General features: G+C 38.7%; 1 protein-coding gene across 1 annotated transcript; it reads right to left on the minus strand.

Moving 5' to 3' along the window:
- Window positions 1–275: 275 nt before the first annotated feature.
- Window positions 276–1,910, minus strand: LOC110900900 (DELLA protein RGL1). The gene has a single exon (XM_022147759.1). It carries the CDS (start codon window positions 1,908–1,910, stop codon window positions 276–278), a length of 1,635 nt encoding a protein of 544 aa, XP_022003451.1.
- Between the last annotated feature and the right edge of the window lie 13,922 nt (window positions 1,911–15,832).

Raw genomic sequence — 15,832 nt, forward strand, 5'->3', positions numbered from 1 at the left:
ATTGGAGGTGTGAGTGAGAAAGGCTTGTATTGTATCGATTCTTGATTGTAGTATTGATTGTAACTGCCACTTTTGGTCCCATTATGGTCTTATATATTAAATCTTAATTAGATGCTCATGCTGATCAGCCTGCTCAAAGGTCAGATACTCATCATATCAACATAATGTGGAAAATTATACAATGTCTTACCACAACTAACATAAAGAACATCGTTGATCTTGTCAAACATTATTATACAAACAATAAACTCGTAGCTGAAACCAGACATGAAGTCTCATGAGAATTTCCATGAAGAAAGACTCTGGATCGGTGTTCCTTTCCAGCCGATGACGAGCGAATCACCGTCCCTATCAAATGTGCAACCACTTCCACACGGAAACTTTTCCACCACCAATTTTGCTTGATATAAAGAAGACATACTAAGCTCAGTCTCCTTCATCCCAAACCGCGCAAAAAACTTTCTCCAAACATTAATATTTACATGCCTCATAACTCTCTCCGCGCCTTCCGATGCCACAATGTTACTTATTCCCTTACCAAAATGCATCGACTCAGTAAATGTGCGGATTTCATCTTCACAACCCAAGCACTCTTCTAAAAAATCAAACAACGCCCCAAAGAAAAACAAACCTTCAATAAAACGGTTCACAAAGTTTAGTGAGTTAAGATTCGCTGCAACTTCACACACCACCATAACAAGAGGCTTTATACTTCTTATAACTTTCATTAAAGATTCTAAACGGTCCTGTTGCGCTATCATGCCCCATAAACCACAGGATGTGTAAACACCCAAAGCTTCATCTGGATCCAATTCAAGAAGACCTTTTTTGAAATCTAGCATATCTTCAACTATAACCAAGTTAAAAGAGAAAGATAAGTTTATAGATTCAGCAAAACTCTTCAACCAGACACCTGTTTGCTCAATTTTCTGTTTGGAATTAGTCCCGACAGCAGTTATTTTAAGATGCTCGATAGGACAATTGGGTTGAGATACGAGAGCTTGCATTAGAATCGTACACTGTGTGCCTTGTTTTATAGAGAGATCGATTACATGAACATTTTTCAACCCGGATAAACCGTCCACCAAAGCCTGCACCCCAGCAAAATGACCCGCTTGGTAAAGAGGTGTTTTTTCATAAAGCATGGTAGCAGTTGCACTTGGGGTCATCACTCTCTCTGCAAGATTTGCTTCATCTTTCTTTTTCGAACCACCAGATGTATCCCCCCCGTTTTCCTTATCAATCTTCTCTCGTAAAGCTTTTGAAAAATAGTGAACTAATCTTTGAACCGGGTTTTCCATGCTACAAGACAGAACATCACACCAATCAAGAAGCTTAATTGATCGTTCATACTGTTGTTTAGTGACTTTCTCTGAAGAAAGTAAAAGATTTTCAATGAGTTGAACATCTTTGACCTCTTCATCAGAAAGGCCCGAGAATGAACCACCGTAAGGGTGGTTCGATATCGAAATATCCTTCATCGAAGTGGATGAACAAGATTGTATGAATCGTTCTCCACCTAACCGAATAATCGCATCAGTTGATAACTTTGGGCCACTTGGATCATGTTGAACTGCTTTTTCATGACTTTGTGTGTGTGGTTTAATAAGCTCGGAATATTGAGATTCGATATCTGCAAGCTCCCGCATCTTATGTTCATATGAATGAAACGGCGGTGTGGTGTCGAGAAACAAGGCATCCAAACTATGGAAACTTTTTAACGGTTCAAATTCTACTTGATGATTTCCTGTTGAAAACGAAAACCCATAGGTCGCTTTATTATACTTGTTTCCCGAACCATCTTCGTATAACAGAGGCAGCTTTCCATGACTATCGATTTCTCGATTCTCAACATTACCAATAGAGTAGTTGTGGATTTTTCTAAAGATATGAGTATCCAAAGGAGGCATTTCATTCGATTTCATCACCTTTAGAGGTTTATATTTTATAACACTCACAGTTTCATAAACAGAGGGGAAAAACATACAGCATTAACTTACATATATTATAATCCTATCAGGACCGAGCACATTGAAATTATCGTTGTCGATATGTTCAATGTTGGTTCGCTGTCACTATATTAATCTAAGACAGTTTTTGCATTGACTTATTCAAAGGATATTCAGTTGCAGGAAAAGTTCGGCAAGATATATGCATCATTTACTTCTGTTTATAGAAGTAATTTTGTAACTAAACACCTACTCAACACTAAAAACTGTATAAAGTTTTACTGAAAGACTAGAGGTTCTGTAATAAATATAAATTGGGGCCTAAAGTTGGTAGACATCAGCATTCCAGATCAAAATTTACAGTTGAAGTTATGTTAATGGTTTCTTTTCCAAATTGTCTTTGTTGAGTACTTTGTAAAATTTGCATGCATCACATGAATAAACTTGTTATGTCTGCTTATCCGGTGTTTCGGATTAATCAAGTCAAGAATCACCATAAAAAAATTTCTAAGAATCGAGGGAGTGTTGGATCACAGATCACAATTCTTTTAAAATAATTTATATAAAATCCATCAGGTAAAGCAAAAACTGTACACTTGGAAATTATGACCCATTCATCAAGAAATGGGTTGATTTGGGTAAAAACATTTGCTTATGTGTTCATTTGGGTCTACTAAAATCAAACAAGAGGTCAATTTTGGTTTGCCTGGTAAATATGGGTCAGTTTCATAAAACTTGCTAATTTAAAATGGAGCCAAATTGGTGAGCACCACCTTCTTATTGCCACCCCTACCATAGTTGGCGTATCTGCCACCATCAACGCCAACACCTCCACTATTGTCGCTAGCCGCCATAAAAGCAAATATATCAAGTGACCCAATTTGATAAAAAAAAAAATTATTTTTTAAAAAGACTCACTTCAAGGTGAAACCCGTTTCAACCTGAACCAAATTGATACTCTTTTGTAACAGCCCAATTTGACCGGTTACCCAACCAAAGCCGATACGCTCCGCTTGCGGTACACTCATATAATGTATATATGTGTGGGCGCTCGGGGGAAAAAGTGAAAGTGCTCGAATTTTAACGTTATTTTACTAATTTTATGAAAAAAAAAACATTAAAAGAGGGGATGGTTAATCATGCATCATGTGGTGGTGTTGATAGCCGAAAGACAAGGGGTACATGCACTAATCGGCGTTTGTCTCAATTGCTGAGTGTTATGTGCCTTATGTCCAAGACTTGATACAAAACTACTATCGAGCCGGGGGTCTCACTGTAAGCGGCCTCTCTATTCCTACGGGGTAGAGGTAAGGCTGTCTACATCTTACCCTCCTCAGACCCTACCTTTGCTTTGCTATTGGTGGGATATACTGAGTATTATGACGACGACGACGACGAGGAGGAGGAGGATGATGATGATGACGACGACGACCCAACCAAAGCCGACTGATTTTCAGAATTTCAGGCCTAGTAAAAAGAAATGAAATTCGTATTCTTATAAACAAATAAAATCTAGATTAACATTCACTATACACAAAACCACAAATCCAACAGAAATGAAATAAGAAATCACCAAAGACTTGGTCAATAATAAAATGCCACGCCCGTTCAAAAACTTGGTCAATTAGGTTTATTCAGATATCTTCTTCCTAAACTAACGTTGAAACATTCTCTAATAGATCTAAACACAAAGGGATTGATTGGGGTAAATGGAGCTCTTTTGTAAATATGTAATTTTGTAGTTGTTCTTGTTGGTCGGCCCGGTTTGGGTCGGCTTGTGTGTTAATGAAAATTACCCTTCAAAAAAAAAAAAAAAAAAAAAAAAAAACTAATGTTGAAACCAATGCATAACTTAGTGATTAGATAATCCTACGATGAATAAACAAAAAAACTTGTTACAAAGAGGACAAATGGCAATATCACTGAATAAAACAAGAAACATGTCCTCAAATACATACAAATGGAGGTTAAATCCAAAGTTTATGTTGCTTTCTTACCAAATAGGACTTCACCTTTGATTTGCAACTTGTATGCAATAGTGATTATTATTTATTAGACAGGTTATTATGCGTGTATATATGCTGGGGCATTTATGTCTTTTACATTATTATCTGTTATAGAGGTTTTTACACATAAAATCATGAAAATAGGCATGTTAACCAAGAGTTTTATCAAAATAGGCATTGAATTTGTTGACTTGTAAAATAAGCAAACCAATAAGAGAAGGACAAGCAAGCAAAGCCGGCACCAAAATAGCCCATACTCTGACTTTCCGGTATGCTGGAGCATTTATGTCTTTTTTATTATCATTTGTTAAGAGTTTTTTACACATAAAATCATGAAAATAGGCATGTTGTCACACCCCGATTTCCACGTGTCACCGGTGGGCCCGGTGTGGGGTACAGTGACGTAGTTGGCATCGTCATAGACAATCAACACAATATAATAATGCACAGCGGAAGCAGAATAGATACATTTCAACTTTAAATAAAGTGCAATAATAAATATCACAGTAGTTGAAATGGATCCACAGGCGGATCAAATAAGATAAGATAAAAATAGTTCAACAGATATTTGTCGTCCGAGCTTGCGAGACTATAGTGGGCGCTCTTAGGAAACAGCCAGCCTATTTTCGTATAGTACCTGCACTTAACCTTTTGGGAAAAATACGTCAGTTTACACTGGTAAATACAAATCGACTGACTCATTTTGAAAATGATTGAAAATTTATTTAAATGCACAAGGCATAAATATTTTTATTAACTTGGGATAATTATATAATATAAACTTGTGAACGATTTACATGCACTCGTATCTCTGGTGGCCCGGGATCTGCTGTCCGGGCTAGAGATTAAATGACACACCACATTAAAGAGTTATACACGTCGGGTGTACGCCTACACCCCGTGCTCTGGTCGTGGCCATCTCGTAAGATAATGCCAAGGATATCCGGGACACGGTCAATAACCCCCCAAAGCCTTTAAGTAAGACAAGACTGTTTAAACGAAGTCGCACAAGCTATTCAAGACTGTACACCTATAAGGCGCAGGACTTGTGCGCCCGATCAAGCGGTATTTTAAATACCGTACCCCAAGCCCGTATAGGGAAAATAAGTCAAAATGTATTTACCTGAGCAAGTATAAGTCACAAATGTTGGTAGCTTTTACCGGGCCTCCTAATCTGGAACAAAGGTTTATAATTTACCTATTAGATTCCTAACGGCCTTTTATTTAAGCCTAAGCTTTGACCGGTTAGTTTTAAGAATGATACGGTTTACGCACGGTTAAGCGAAAGACCGGATAGAATGTGATTTAGACCCGACAAGTTTGAATACTTGTATAATATGGGTATACTAAATACATTCTGGATTTTGAAATAAAAAGATATCGTTTGACCTGTCTCGGTCAATTTACGCAAACTAGTTACGTAAACCGAACCGAACGCGAAAAGGGCGATACGGGTAGTCAAATGATTCAAATGCAAGTTCCCTGAGATAATATGCTTAAAATATGATATTATATCAGTAAGTTATGTTCTATATTGCCCGGAATACTTTTAAACCCAATTTATGCCTTAGAAGGGCATTTTGGTCATTTAAAAGATAATAAAAGGGTAAAATTAGAAATCTGAGTTTCGGGTCTGGTTCATACAGTAAATATACTTAATATAACATTTTATATCAGTAGGGTATGACCCATATATCAAATTTATCATTTAAAACCAAACTATGCACCGTAGGGGCAATTTAGTAATTTCACAAGGGCTAAAAATGCCAAAACTGGAAATCTGAGTTCATATACTTATACTTACTGTTTTTATATGAAAATAAGCTAAACACATCAGTAGGTATAGGTCTTATATGTTTAAAACAAGTATAACGCTTACTATGCGCTTAAAACGCTAAATATGCGATTTAAGGGCGTTTTCGGGTTTTCAAATTAAATCTGAGATTTTTATATTTCCAGAATACTTAAAATAATTTATTCATCATATAAAATCAGTAGAAAAAGGTTTCGGGTCAAAAGGATGTGTACAACTCATTTTATGGCTAAAACGGTCAAAACCGACATAAGCCGAAATGACTAGGCGATCTAGGATCCGTTCAGCCAAAAATTAATTAAAAATCATCAAAATTCCCAGAATATTATAATACATCAGTTGGTAAAAAGTTTTGTACCAAAACGTGGCCAGAAACGGGTTCTATGCGAAAAGGACCGTTTATGTAAATTTATAATATAGTTTTACGCTAATGGCCATAACTCACAATCTGGACCACCAACTGATCCGAAACTTTCGGTGCAAGTTCATATATTAGAAATAAAGATTTCTATCCTTTCATTTTTCCAAAAATCACGTTTTATATCAAAAAGGGCAAAATAGTCAACTTTATGCATAAATCGGAAACATGCATTCGAATCGGCTAAGCATAGACTTATGACATAAAATTTCCAGAAAGTTTAACTAAAATAAAAATAGTCAAAAATACTTTCCAATACAGATCTCGAACATGCATGTACGAATCCGAATCGATAGTCTACGAAAAAGTCATTTATTAAGACTTTCGGTTCCGATTCGTGTCTATACTATAGATTGTCGAGTTGATGATGATTAAAACACATTCTTATATGTGTTACAAGTTATTTATAATGATCAATCAGATTGCATGTCTAATATATTAACATTCAAGCTTATTTTTGCGAAAATCAATTCTGTTGACTTTTTAGAAACATGTTTGACTCGACAATTAGCATGCATATAGTGGGATTCAGATAGTGCCCTTTAGAGGGTTTGTTTCCCACATAAATACCAATCTATAACAGGTTTCAATTCGAGAAATGACTGAAAGAAATCCGTTTAATCAGAAAGTCAAAGCTTATGAACAACCAGTTTGACTTTTAGCAATAATCACTACAAGAACGGATTAGAGAACGAATTGAAAGCTTACAAAGGTCCTAAAGATGTTTAGTGAACACTAGAAGTCGGCCTTGATGATCTGATTATCTCCAGAAAGTCTTGAGAACTTTTGCAAGTCTTGAGAGCTCTTGTTCACAATGAAAATGTCCAAGAAATGAGATGATAATCTGATTTAAAGGAGGATCCAGAGCATTTGAAGTAGGTTACTGTTGTAGTAGCCATGCATGGCACTTGATTGGAGCATTTGGAGGCAAGACCAGCTGTTTACAACCCAAAATCGGACCCAAATCAGCCTATTTTGCGAATTCTGTCGCTGGCAGACCCACGCGGCCCGCTTGGGCTTTACCAGGCGGGTCGCCTGACCCCTGGTTCAGCCAAACAAGTTTCAGTTTTGGCAGAAATGGTCCCTGAGCTTGTACGCGATGTTTCGGCTACTATTCTCGACCCGTAAACCCCCAAACTTGGTTTTTAAGAACCTTAGGACTTTTACCAACATGGTAATGTCTTCGGATAACTTTGCGCTCAACCGAAAAGCCCTGAAATTCGACGTTGACGCTTTTAGTCCTTCAAGTACGGTTTTGGCCATAACTTTCTCATACGTTGACGAAACTTCATGAAATTTTTACCACATATTCTAGTGAGTATATTTTAGTTATACAAAGCTTCGGGTCTGCCAAAAGTTCACTCAGAGGTATAAATTAAACATGTTGACACTTTTGGCCCCTATAGTTTGAAATACTTCACTTTTGTGCAATTTCCGCGTCGTATGATCCATGAACCATCCGTTTAAGGTTATAAACATTATGTAGGGTTATCATAGAGTCTATTTATCCATTGTTGACACTTTGGACCCTTACGTTCCATAGTTTTCACCGTTTGTCACTTTTAGTCCCTCTAAAGTATGTTTTCACATAACGGAACCTTATGACACGTGTCAAGACATTATTGGACGAAATTTTTCGAGGTGTTACACATGTTGACCAAGAGTTTTATCAAAATAGGCATTGAATTTGTTGAGTTGCAAAATAAGCAAACCAATAAGACAAGGACAAGTAAGTAAAGGCAGCACCAAAATAGCCCATACTCCGACTTTCTGGCACCTTTTTAGTTCGCACCATATACACAAAAAATTACACCTGGTCCACATCTCACCCAAATAATCAATCAAAATATTACAAGTGTAAAGTGCCGACATTATTTTAGCCGGCGGCTAAAGGAGCAGCCACTATTTTTGTCGGCACTGAAAAAGAGGAAGATCCACCAATCAAAAAATAACAAGTGTAAAAGTTTCGACACTATTTTAGCCAGCGGGCTAAAAGAGCAGAAACTTTACTTGTAGTTTTTTATTTGTTATCGGGTGATATGTGGACCCAAGTGTACTTTTTGTGTTTTCTATTCCAACTAAAAAGAGCCGGAAAGTCGGAGTGTGGTTTGTATTGGTGCCGGTCATGCTTACTTGTCTTCCTCTTATTGGTTTGCTTATTTTACAATTCAACAAATTTAATACCTATTTAGCTAAAACCCTTAGTCTAACATGCCTATTTTCATGATCTTCCCTTTTCACACTTTGCATCTATTATTTCCTTTATAATACAGATTCAGTCATGCAATATACAGTAGATTTACACATAAGTAAGGTAGCACATCCGAAATTAGGTTAATCAAATCAATTTAATTCATAAATTAAGAACCCCTAAAATAAAAAAGAAGTTCAATCATACAAATTGAAGCTGGTGATATATCGATTAAACAGTCCATTTGTATGAATACAGATGGATTTCGAATGATGAAAAGATGAGGTGAATACAACAAGAAACCTGAATAATTTAACCTGTGAGTGAGATAGGCTTGTATTTTAACGACTTTCTAATCGTATTCTTGATTGCAACACCCATTTTTGGACAGATAGCTTGATTGCAACTGCTTGATTGCGATTTATGATCCGTTCATCAAGTTATAAATAATTATGAACAGGTCAGATAAGCCAAATCAATTAATTTGGTAAAAAAGGGAAATATGTCAAAAGTCGCCAAAAGTGTATTGTTAATGCATCCGGCTCCTAGATCTCTAATACTATATCAATCTTGTCAAAGGCATATAATAGTCTTTTTTTGTCAAAGGAAAGGCAACTACTTTCATTAAAACAAACAGGAGACTAAACTCAGCAAGAGGCTGAGAAAGACACCTAGAATAAAGATAAAAATGTCCAAACAATACAACAAGGTGTATAGTCTTTGGCGATCTCCAACTTTGTGACTGTTCATGCAACAAATAATAGACCAAGGCCTGTAGCGATATCTCTGGGGTAAAAGGGTTCAGGGGTTCGATTAGCCTAACGCAGGTCGTGGGGTCCCCCCACGTTTGCAAGACGTGGAGAGAGATTCACTAGTATTGTTTTTATCTTCCTTAGATCTTGAGCTGATTAGAAATCAGCCCAGAAAGCGATCGTTGGAGAAGATGAATTATTTAGTGTGAAGAAGAGAAGCAAGCATGAAGCTAGTTCTCAAGAAGGAGAAGGAGAATCAGAGAGTTAGAGTGACATCTGCTGATCCTGGAGTGAACGGCATGGTGGAATGGCCTGCATTTTATAGAGGAAGGTGTTTCTTAAAGGAGAAACCCGTGACTAGTGACTCTGTGCTTGCAGTGAGGGGTTTGCCCATTTTGGGGGTTGAAGGGTTTGGACCTGCGGACAAAAGGGTGTTTGGACCTACGGACAAAACACATGTTCTGGTTGCGGCTGGGCAGAAGGTTTCACACGTTAAGACTTGTTGATGTGACCGGACACTGTGCTTGTCCTTTTTACTGTTCATGACCGTTGGACCATTTCCGAACCTTTTAACTTTTTAACCTTTTAAGCTGTTGTGTCTCTAATCAGTTTATTAAGGTTTGAGCTACCCCTGTCATCAGCCCCCCAAGTCAGAGGTATTTGGGGTGTAAGCTCAAATGCTTCTGACTTTTGTACACGACTTTTATTGCTTAAAGGCAAGGTTATCAGACGTCTAAGTTTTTTGGATTTGAATTTTGAAATGACAGTTAATGTGATGGATGGCAGTTTTTTGCCTTTCGCGTAATAATAACTACCTATACTTCACTTTCTTTTTTCTTTTGATTGCCTCTCCTGGGTGCTAGCAAAGATCTGTATGTGAGTTATTCTTGTCTCACTAGATAGGAAGTTGAGGCTTTTTGTAAATAATGGGGGATCGATCAAAAGTTTAAGCCGGTGGCTCCGGGTTTAGATAAATCAATCGATTAGTGTCTCGCTGGTTCTATTGCTGCCATTTCAAGTTTTCCAACTTGTGTCATCCGTTTTCGGTCTTTGCTCTAAATGTTTTAGAGTATTATCGTGTGTCGTTTGGTCAGTTACGTCCTCAAGGTCTTGCTGGGACTTTATACTTTTTGTGATAGGGTATGGCCCATCGTTGATGTTTCTTCTGGTTGACCAAGAACGACAATTGGGTCACGTTTGAGACATCCCAAGTTGTTGTTTGTTTGACTTCCTCAATGGTTACTACCTTTGGTTCTTGGAAGGACCGATTTTTCTGGATTTTTGAGTCCATTGTTCCCTTTGAGCTTGTTGTGAGGCACTCTGATGATGTGTTAAACGATCTTGAGCCATTTGAGTCTGAACTGAATAATTGGTTGTTAAAAGTCATTAGAAAGTGTCCTTCGAGGCTTCATCTCTTTCCTGAACACTTTTTAGTGTTTGATGGGTGTGAGCACTTAGTGGGACAAGCCGGATCATGGCCCTGTGCTCATGAGGGATGATCGGGGTATGATGTTTTGCCTTATTCTTTATCAAGAGTGATGATCCCTCTGATGTTGTGTTTGAGGATGCTGAGGTTACCCCCTGGTGAAGATGTTGTTGCCAGAGGTGCTGAACACAGGTTCGAGGGTTCAGGTTATGTGAACGTTCCAAATGTCAAAGGCTTTACTAGGTTTGGTGCTTCCGAAGCTTTTATTCGTTGTTTAACCCGACGTATGTTAAAGGTAGCTGACAATCCATCGGCCTCTGAGCCAGTGCAACTGCGTGATGCTATAGAGGCTTTAAACGTTTGGACGTTGGGGTTGAGAAAAAAAGACGAGGATTTGTCCTTGGTGATTAGTAAGGAGAGTAAAGCAGCGGGTAAGAAGCTTGTAAGCTTGAAGGGTTTCGGGAAAGGTGGTGAAGATTCCACCAATGTTAATCCCGAAGAGGTTTATGTGCCAGATTGGAAGGTCACAGTTGGTGACAGCTTCAAGTATTCATTCGTTTGTGAGAATGTTCTTACCCATTTTGCTCCTCCTATTGTACGAGGTTTTTGCTCGTCTATGGACGACGACCTGATGATCTCGAAGATGATGATGGGTGCTTGCAACCTTGTTGCCTTGCTTCTAGAGGGTGTATCCCGATTTCGCAAAAGGATGCAAGAATATGAAGTCTTTTCGAAGAAGAGGGATGAGATGAAAGCTTCAATGGTTGCTTTGAAAGAAGCTGAGGGCTACGCTGAGAAGGAGAAAGCATTGTTGTTTGAAGGTTTGAGTAATTTTCTTCCCGCACAAGACTGATATGTTTGAGTTGTAAAAACGCTTGGAAGCTGACAAGGTTTAAGTCAGGATCGATAATGCTGCCTTGGAGATTCAGAAAAAGGCCTTATTAGAGGAGAAAGGATGGTTAAAGGCTTCACTTGCCCAGGCAACTAGTGATAATAAATGGCTCATTGAGCATGGATTTCAGCAAGTGGTTACCTATCTTCTCCATTCATCGGAGTTCAAAAAGGTCCTGGGTGATGTGTACACCGAGCTTCTTGCTCATGGGAGACACCAAGGCCTTCAAAGTCTTCAAGGGAACAACTTTTTAAGATTGAGCATATGATTTACCCTTATGTGGGTGAAGTCTCCAAGTGTTTTGGTAAACCTTTGCCTGTTTTGCAGGAGCTAGAATCCTAGGGCCTTAATGAGGCTGTTTGTAACAAAGTGTTGAAGTCCCTCTCGAAGAAACGTCCTTGCTCCGGAGATAGTGAAGAAACTTTTTCTGAAGGTGGTGATGGCTCAAAGGGTTCAAGCCTTGAAGCCTCTGAGACAGCGGGTGTCGTAGGGAGGAAAAAGAGGAAGGCTAAAAACACCCAAGATGATGGGCTTTCGAATAAGGATGATGCAGCAAAGTCTATCATCTCTGATGCTGCCAAATGAAGAAGAAACCTTAATTCATAGCTTTCTTAGCATGTCGAACAATGTTGTGGGTTGTTTGCTTGAACATCTTTTTATTTTAAAGGAATGGTCTAGATCCCTTGGTGGTTAAAGCCTTGAAGGCTTGTGGACAATGTTTTATGTTTGATGGCCAGTATGGCCCTTGCTATTTTTAACTTAACTTGCTATGTTGTTCTATTTATTCCCTTGCGTTTTCGTTGGTTTTGCATGTTGTCTTTGTTTTGGGTGGTGCATCTTATGTTATTTATACCTTAAAGGGTTCAGTGCTGCAGTCACTTAGCCTTAGGATATTTTTAACAAGAAGATACAACCTCTATCCTATGTATAACATTCACTTAGAGTCTTTTTGGTTCGTAAGCCAATGTTAGGGCTTAAGGAACATTTAGTGTAGGCTGTTCAAACCCGTCTATGAGACATGATTTTTAAATTTTATATGAATCTCATGGAGTAGTATTGATTTAGGAACTCACCCCTTATATAGGTCCATTCAACCCTTGAATCTATTGAGCGATGTGACCTGGGAGCTCATCCCCTTACATGGCCCTTGCCATGGAGTTTCTTGCTAGGTTCTCAACCTGATTATAGGATAGAAAGACAAATTTTGATTCGTTGTTCATTCATTTCAAAGTACTTTGATTACTAGGGGAATAGAACAACTATTTGGAACTATTTGTAACACGTTTTGGTTAAACATGGAACCTTTTAAGGTTTTTGCCATCCCAATGGCAGGGAAGCTTTTTGCCTTGCGGACCTGCCAGCTTGTATGATCTCCCTTTGTGGGCTTTAAGAATAGTGTATGGCCCTTCCTATTTACGGCCAAGCTTTCCTTGGCTTTATTTCTTGTCGGCCTCATTATTTCGAAGCACAAGGTCCCCAGGCTTGAAGCGTTCATGCTTTACCTGTGTATTGTAATACAATTCCTTGTTTGTACCTTGCTTTTTGTATGGCTGCTTGATCACGAGCCTATTGGAGGAGTTTCAAATTCAACATCGTCTCTTTCTTATTTGGCTCGAGGTCTATGTTGAATGTTCTTTGTGTTGTTACTCCGATTTTAGCTAGGATTACAGCCTCTGATCCAAACACTAGGTTGTAGGGTGTTTTCTTGTGGCTCGTTTTCTTGGTTGTTCGAATTTCCCATATCGCATTGGGAAGTTATTCGAGCCAGTTGTTATCGTATCTTCCCAATCGGGATTTAATCCCTTCAACAATGTTGCGGTTTGTCCTAACAACCTGGCAATTGGATTGTGGGTAAGCTACCGAATTGAATACTTGAGTTATTATGAACTCCTTAAACCAAGAGCTAGAAGGCTTCTCGGCAAACTACTTCTCGTTATCCGTGACTAGTACCCTTAAAACGACAGATTATGTTTTCGTAAACAAAATCAATCACCTGTTTCCCTGAGATTTTTGCCAATAGTTTTACTTTTGGCCACTTGGTGAAGTAGTTCACGGCTACCAATAAGAGCTTGACTCCTCATTTGGCTAGTGGGGATGGACCAACGTTGTTGATTCCCTACTTGTGAAATAGCCAAGCCGAGGGTCATGTTTGAGGCTTTTGGGTACCGGAGCATGTAACTGACAAGCTTCATACTTTTGCAATTGTTCGGAGGTATCTCGATGCATGGAAGGCCAAAAGTGTTCGAGGTTCATCAACTTTGACACTACCGATTTTGGGCCACAATGAGCTCCACATATCCCTTCGTGAACCTCTTTAATTAAATATTGGCTTTGTTCTAGGCCAACGCATCGAAGTAGTGGTGCAAGGTATCCTTTTTGTAAAGGATATCTCCTTGTAACACATATTGCCTTGACTTGATACGAACCCTTTTAGCCTCAGTCTGGTCATTAGGTAATTCACCATTTTGAGGAACCTTTCAATGGGAGTCATCCAATTTGGCCCTTTTCTAGTGATCACATCTTGAACCTCAAGTCTTTGGACGGATGAGGTTTTTAAGACCTCAATTAGTACCTTATTGGTGAGGTGGGCAAACGTAGGAGATACAAGTTTGCTTAGTGCATTAGTTCTCTTGTTTTGAGATCTTGGAACTTTTTTGATGGAAAATGTTTGAAATGTGTTCATCAATTCCTTTAAATTCTCTCGGTACTAATACATGTTGGGTTCTTTTGCTATGTAGCTGTTATTGTCTTAGCTTGAGAGAATCTGTAAGGACTTGAAGCTTTTGAACCCCCATTTCTTTGGCTATGTAGTTGTCACTTATTTGGTTTGAAACAAGCAACGAGTCTGTGAAGACTTGAAGCCTTTTGACATCCATATTTTGCAAGCTTGAGCCCAGTAATCAATGTTTCATACTCAGCTTTGTTGTTTGTAGTCTGAAATTCAAGACGAAGGGCATACGTGAATTACAATTCGTTAGGATCAATTAGAACTAGCCCTGCTCCTGACCCTTCAATGCTGGAAGCTTCGTCGGTAAAGAGCTTCCGGGTATCAGGGTTGGAAGGTTCAGTTGCAGTTGTATTAAGTTCTGTTATGGCTTCTTTAGGGACTTACAAGATGAAGTCAGCCAAGATTTGAGCTTTGACAAGTTTTCTCAGGACATAGGTGATTTTGTGTTCACCTAGTTTCACAACTCATTTGGCTAATCATCTGGAATTTTCTTGTTTTTCAAGCACATTCTTAATTGGTTAGTCAATGATCACTTGTATCGGGTGTGACTGAAAGTACCTTCGAAGCCTTCTAGCCGTTTGGACTAGGGCTAGAGCAAGGTTTTTTTTTTTTTTCAAAGAAGAATATTTGATTTCTGCTAATTTTGAAGTTTTGAAAAAGTAAACGGGTATCTGAACTTTGTTTCGTTCAATGATTAGAGCCGTACTTATGGTATTTTCAGCAATCGAAAGGTAGATAGAGGTCGTTCCTCCTATTTCTGGAGCCGAAATGGTTGAGAGTGAAGCCAAGTGTTGCTTCATTTGGTTGAAGGCTTCCTTTTGAGGTAAAACGCTTCAAAGCTGTAAGCTTTCCATTGAAAGTCTTTCTTGTTAGCACATCCTTTGAGGGTTGGCTTTTATGCTTTGTTTCCCCATGATGTGCCCTAGAAACGAGCACTTGACTGGATTAAGCTTTCATGTTTATATTTCTCGAGGTTTGGAAGGTTTCTTGTATGTCATTGAGCATTTGGTATTCCGTTTTGCTCTTGATCATCAAATCTTCAACATAAGCTTCTATGTTCTTGCCAGTCTGTTCGGTAAACGCTTTGTCAACTAGGCGTTGATAAGTGGCACCTGCGTTTCTTAAAAAAAAAGGCATTTTTTGGTAGCAAAATATACCTTTATCAGTGTGTAATGCGGTTTTTTATTCGTCTTCTTCTTTCATTAGGATCTGATGGTAAACCTTTTAGGTGTCAAGAAAACACGAGAAGCCCGTGAGTAAGTTAACCTTGAGGTCTATCAAGGGCAGCGGGTGGCAATCCTTTGGGCATGCTTTGTTCAAGTCTTTAAAATCGATATACATTCTCCAAGACTTGTCGGGTTTTTAAACCATTACCGGATTGGCCACCCATGATTGATACTTGACCTCTCGAAGGGTTCCGGCTAGAACAAACTTTTCCATCTTTTGGCATTCTGCAAGGCTTCTTTTAGGGGCTTGACTCCGTTTCTTTTGTATAATGGGCTTAACATCAGGTGGGATCCATAACTCATGTTTTAACAATGCTATGAGGGATGCCGGTCATATCTTCGGGGCATCAAGCAAATACATAGTGCAAGAGCAGCTTTTCAAGGTATGAGAGGGTTTCATTGTAAAGGTTAGTGTTTACCCTTATCCCCTG

Source organism: Helianthus annuus, chromosome 13 (assembly GCF_002127325.2).
Source record: "Helianthus annuus cultivar XRQ/B chromosome 13, HanXRQr2.0-SUNRISE, whole genome shotgun sequence".
NCBI lineage: Eukaryota > Viridiplantae > Streptophyta > Magnoliopsida > Asterales > Asteraceae > Helianthus > Helianthus annuus.

Coding starts and splice junctions, on each gene's coding strand:
- LOC110900900 (XM_022147759.1), bottom strand. CDS start 1,910: ATGCCTCCTTTGGATACTCATATCTTTAGAAAAATCCACAACTACTCT.